The following is a 6,160-nucleotide window of genomic DNA, read 5'->3' on the forward strand; positions in this document are numbered from 1 at the left end:
TACAGTTCAGTGAACAAAGAAGAGAGGATTACCCGTCTACATGATGTGTGTGTGTGTGTGTGTTTGTGTGTGTGTGTTGACAGAACGAAACAGTATTGATTTATGTCCTGAAAAATAGGGGAAAGTCTGTATGGAGAATTGTATCCTTTGTTGCATGATAAAAACTAAAGAAATACAAATGAAATCTTGACACATGTTTTGATTTATAGAGCTTGGGTTGGATTCACACATCCTTTTAATAATATCAATGCTATTGTGACATGTAATTCATGCATGAATAATACTACGCTTGGTGTGTTATGTTTTGGTGAAACGTAGGCTTATGGTGGCGCTCTGGTGGGTGATCTGATGGTTTTCCCATCACCATAATAACGTGTGCACTCCTCCCAGAGCTCCGTCTCCATGGTCACCGCTTGCACATGACAAACACACAATAAGGAGTCTTGAATGTGACTAACACATGCACCTGCACTAGCTCTAATTCCTGCTACTCCCAGTCACATTCAAACACATTTCGTTTGAATGAATGAAACAGTTGATCTAATTTATTACCTCATGAATAATGCATGCCGCAGTAACTGGATTGGATTGCCTAGCATTAACGTTTGCTCTTCAATCAATCCTGGCCTTGCAAAAATCTGAATAAAAGCCACCCACATTTGTATGTACAATTGTTTCTTTTCTTTCAGTGTTTACATTTGAAGATACAATTATTTTTCAAAAATGCTTACAATATTATTTTTTAGTAAGTAAGAAATATACAAATCAACTTAACATTTAATAAAAAATCTAATAATCTTATATCTTGAAAAAACAAAGAACATTATTACTGCACTCTTGCAATTACTCAAAGGTCATATTTTGCATGAGCAGATATTTTATAATGTGTTTTTTAAAGCTAATTGTCTGCACAGTGTAGCACCAGCGAGTAGCATCCAGTCAGTATGAATACATTAAACATGCTTTCCTTTGTGTGATAGCAGTAAGGAGCTCCGTCTGAGCGCAGAGGGATGTTCAGTCAGTAATCATAGGAGCAGTGTCTGAGGTGGTGTCTGGCTCTGGCTCACAGTACCCGTCCATCTCCTCCATCTCTCTCTCCACAGGCTCCTCCCTGCCTCTGAAGCTTATCAGTCTCCCCTCTTTCCACCACCTCCTCTCCCTGTCTGTGCCTTTAGGTGCTGCTGTCTGCTCCAGCTCCAGCATGGCCTGCACGCTCTCTCCTCTTTCCCCCGGGCCGAGGCAGCGGTCTCTGGTTGCCAGAGCCGGTCCCTCCCTTCTCCTTCCTGTCACCACGTGGAAGAATGAGTCTGTGCTGTTCGAAGCTGCAGTTTCTGCCACACAGACAGTGGTCGGGCCTTGGTCGCTGTGACTCCCCTGTGGCCTCTTTGGAGGTTTGGGCTTTGTTTTCTTGCTTAGTATAAAGTTGAAAAGTGCTGTCACCAGAAGCATTATCCCTGCAATCACAAAATACATTATCTTTCTTTCACAGAAGACATTTTACAGTAGGAAACATGCATTTAGCTGTTTCAGTTTCACGGTCCTGACATTGTGCATGCTGGCTCACTGTCACGGCTAACAAGAACACTTGAATAGAGCCATCGTAAATGTTATCATATACACCAGTGCTTTTCATACTATGCAAGAGGTCAAAATGTATGTTGCTGAAAAGGCCTATCAAGACAGTATAAGTGCTGTAAAGAGAGTAAAGAGTATTGTAATAATCAGTGAATTTATCGTACTTGGAAATGTTATTTTACCTGGGATGATGGCATGCCATACCAACACAGGGTGCAAGAAGCAGACCACTGACATTATGGAGTAATAGAGGAACTTATGGAAACCTCCGACATGAGCCATCTTCCCCCACAACACAAACAGCTGCCAGTCTGGTGGACAGCTGTAAAATAAGATAGGAAGAAGCGGAGAACTGAGGCAGTAACAGGGCTAAACATTTTTGGATTATTTTGAAAGTAAAGACAGCTTAACATGTGCATGCTTATATAGCAGACATCACGACAGACTAGAAATATTGAGTATCTATCTTCAAATGTAGGTCTTAGGATATGCAATGTTAATAGTTACCTGATGTGCTTGACTATTATTTATCCTAAAGTATCCATGCAAAGAAAAGAGGTTGGTTGAATGTTGTGTACTCACGGCAGACACATTACCAGAAGTGTATCCAGGAAATAGGCCAACTCAAACGTCATGATGCCAACAGATGACACTCTGGGAGGAGAAATACAGCGAGATTAAACAAATGCAATGATAAAATCAGGAAACTGTTTATAAAATATGTAAACTAGATCTAATCTAAATATGTATTGTCTGTATAGCCAGCAATGCAATGCGATGCTTCAAGTGAAAATATATCGTTTTCATGTGATGCCAAAAACTTGGCATAAGGTTGTGTTTATTTTATTGTTTGTTGCTTCAGAATGCCCTGTTCTCTATTTTGTGTTTTAATAGTGTGATAACCATCTTATCCAGTGAACCAGAAAATGACCCCAGACCAACCGCCATCGTACACTGCACTCAGTCTCTGAAGACTTATCGCTGAGTTATGTGCTTCTGTGTGTGTTGTTACGGCTCTCATCTGCATTTCTGTGTTCTGACAGAATAAACAGTCATGCATTTCTGGTCTCCTTAGGGAGATGTTTTCCTTCGGCTCTGTGGGAGTCTGGCTGCAAGCCACTGAGATAATATGAAGAAGCACTAAAGGACGGGTCTCCTATTTGCAATCTACATCGCTTCATCCCCCTGGCTCCTTCCAATATGGTACAATATTGTAATTGTTTTCTACAAGCCCTTAGGCCAAACATTCTTTGGTATATTAAAATCCAAGTGGTGTATTTGTAACACAGGAATGCCACCAGTTTAGTTTTAAGCAGCCTGGAGTCAGGTCATACGTTTACATTGATACAGTGTATTTAGAGATGGACTGCAAAACCAAACACTTACAATAAATAGATGCCAAGGCTGTTGAATTCTCCTTGATGCAGAGTCTCCACTCCCACAGCACACAACACTGTGGAAGAGACAGGAAGACCATTTCCTCTTTTGTTATATTTAAAGAGTTACGGTTGAGCAGATTCTGTCCACCAGATGTCAGACTTAGTTCATGTTTTTGTCGTTGAACGCAGGAAGGGTTGCCGTAGCAGGTCAACTAGATCAAACTTGGGAATGTAACTCCTTAAACATGCTTAAATACTGTTAATTAAACTTTGTGCTGTGCTGCCGTTACTGTTCTTTGAACATTTTATTTTGTTGTATCTTTATAATATTGCCCTGAAGTTATCCAACTTGAAGTTTGTACTCCAGGGGAGCATATTGAATTGTTTTATACATGTTATATAAAGACAATTAAAATTCATTGTTGTAATTGTTTCCATAGTGGTCACAACATGTTGGTCATAGCTTACTCAAGCTAGTAATTACCATGTCAAGGCAGCAGGCTAGGGTTTTTTATTAGAGTAGACAATTGAAACGACAGAATCATTGCATTTAAAAATGTTTCACAACTTATAGGCAAAGTAGTCATTAGACGTCATGGTATATTGATAGTCTTTTTACATTTTGGGCTTATGTGTAATACATTCATATTTATTCTCAACTTTAATACTTTTTTTGTGTATATTCAAAAGCACAAACTTTAAGTAAAAAGTGATGCTGGGTTGATTTATTCCTCTGAAAGGTATACTTTGCTGCAGCAATTATGACAAGGAAGCTGAATTTCTCAGTCCTTCACCTGTGAGTGCTCTGCAGTGGGAGACGCCAAGATAAATTCTCCTGAACACATGAGTCATGACACACAATAGTAATTTAATGTTATTATTACTTCTGGTACTACTTCCTTCCTTATATTTTATAGGAACAGTTCAACTTTTTGGGAAACACGTTTTTCATTTTTTTAGAGAAAAAGGGAAAAGAAAAGACAGAACGTTTACATACAGTCAGGGGCGCCGTAAGGGGGTGAAAAGTTAGGACGATTCTAAGGGCCCGTGACTGACAGGGGCCCAAATAATTTTAGAACATTAAGAAAAAAATGTTTAAGCAACCAATGTGATATCTTTTCATGGGGCCCAAAATCCCTGGCGGCGCCCCTGCTATACAGTGTGCAACATGACAGGATTAGAGGCAGCAAAACATGCATTAGTACAGTGTAAGAAGAGGTTTTCCCATGTTTGTATGGTATATATGAAGCTACCGCCAGCAAACAGTAACTTAACTCAGCATTAAGACCGTAGATAGGTCTTGGAATTTCACTATGAATACATTTGAGTATTTATTGGTCTTGCAAAGCCATTTCCTGGCATATGATCATCAGCCATCAAGACGAGAAAAAGTCAAGCTCGCAACCCCCCCTCCAAAAATTAACACACCTTAGTATTTGATTTGCGTTTGTTATGATTAAATAAAAACAAGTTAGAGTTTATCTTTTTTTAAATTGGTAAGTATTAGAGGTGCTCGTTGGCTGGTAGGTTAGTCACCTTTTTTTCCCCCTGAAGATTCACAAATCTGAGAGCTGATCACCAAAACACAGTTGAACTAATATGGTTTGATATAAAATTAGATGACAACAAAGTCTTGAAAACTATAAAAGGAGAGCCTGTTTTGTTAATCAAGCTTTCCCCTGTGAGGTATAAAAGAGGTAAGCTTCCTTAAGTGGTGATCGCCACTCACATGGTAACAATTTCTCCTGCTTACCAGAAATTCAGAGATATAATCGGTACTAGAGGGAAATCAGGGGAATGTAGCTAAATAGTTTTTGGTAGTTTTATAGAGTGAGAGAGAGATTAACGCTGCATATAGACCAGCTGGGTATTAACATATATGCGCTCCAAGCACGTACGTCTGTCTACAGAACACATACAGGGGCAGACAGGCCGACACAGACATGTAGACACACAGACCCAGAGACAGAGGCGCACATAGGCACCCCATAAACATAAACACACACACACAAACACACATAGAAACAATGCACAGAAAGCTCCTGTTGGTGTAAATATATTACAGCTTGTGATCACATAAACCCAGTAAAGCAGCTGGATACAGAGACTTGGTTTTGGTGCGATGTGAGGCACATGTCTCTCAGTAAATGTTCAGTGTCTGCAGCTGTTTGAATTTAAGTGAAGGGGGTCCCATATTTTTTAAGGAGGTTGAAACCATAGAGCTATTTTCCCTGTGATGATTTAATGTGGCTTAGAGAGCTGTGTGCAATCAGTCCTTATGTGCCTGAAGAAAACACAGGAGGGATCATGATAGCAGGGTTATGCACGATCAAGTATTTTTATTTGCTCTATATATCATCCAAGAGATGCTCTCTTGTTCTCTTAGAGGTCATGAGTACAGTTGGCCAACATCACCATCTGACCTAATATTTTTGGTTTATGAAATCCTTAAAGATACCAACTGTATAACTCTCCCCCACCGGAAAGCTTAAAAAGTTTCCCTTCAGTGCAGAGAGAGAGAGAGAGAGAGACAAACAGACTGATGTCAGCTATAAACAAAAGGGTTGCAACACTTCACATTTCTTTCCTATTTGTATTTTTACTACAGCTTGTACGCTTTGAATGCCAAATCTATCCCACAGGTAAATCATGAGTCTCTCAGTGTATTGAAAGAAGAATATGAAGCCCATACTGAAACTATAAGTAATACACATGAGTCTTTACATATATTTGTTTCTATATTCATATACTACCTGTTGCCGTAGAAACACCGAGGATCCTGCAGGCGCACTCAATTACAATCCACCAAACGCTCTCCAAGTTCCCCATGACCTCAAATACTTTGTCTCTTCACTGGTAGAAAATGCAACCTTAACACGTCACATACACTATCTGAAATAAATTGTAGCCTAGCATTTACTAAAGTAGCCTTCTAGACTGAAATGGATGGTTGTTGGTAAAAGAAAAAGAAGCCAACGTTTGGTAATCCATGAGTGCCATGATGCGAAGCCTCTTACACTGGAAGAGTTTACCTCAGAAAGGTTTGTGACTCAATGCCCCTGTTGCTCACTCACACACACACACGCACGCACGCACGCACGCACGCACGCACGCACGCACGCACGCACGCACGCACGCACGCACGCACGCACGCACGCACGCACGCACACACACACACACACACACACACACACACACACACACAC

The 6,160-nt window shown here is 40.2% G+C and overlaps 1 protein-coding gene across 1 annotated transcript; it reads right to left on the reverse strand.

Moving 5' to 3' along the window:
* Positions 1–217: 217 nt before the first annotated feature.
* tmem72 (transmembrane protein 72) lies at positions 218–5,930 on the reverse strand. Its single transcript, XM_034151904.1, has 5 exons — positions 5,708–5,930; positions 2,962–3,028; positions 2,158–2,229; positions 1,758–1,897; positions 218–1,454 (listed from the first exon to the last, which is right to left on the reverse strand). The coding sequence occupies exons 1-5, from the start codon at positions 5,781–5,783 to the stop codon at positions 1,015–1,017; spliced, it is 795 nt and encodes a 264-aa protein (XP_034007795.1). The 5' UTR covers positions 5,784–5,930; the 3' UTR covers positions 218–1,014.
* Positions 5,931–6,160: the final 230 nt, after the last annotated feature.

The sequence above is a fragment of the Trematomus bernacchii genome, unplaced genomic scaffold (assembly GCF_902827165.1).
Source record: "Trematomus bernacchii unplaced genomic scaffold, fTreBer1.1, whole genome shotgun sequence".
Classification (NCBI taxonomy): Eukaryota; Metazoa; Chordata; class Actinopteri; order Perciformes; family Nototheniidae; genus Trematomus; species Trematomus bernacchii.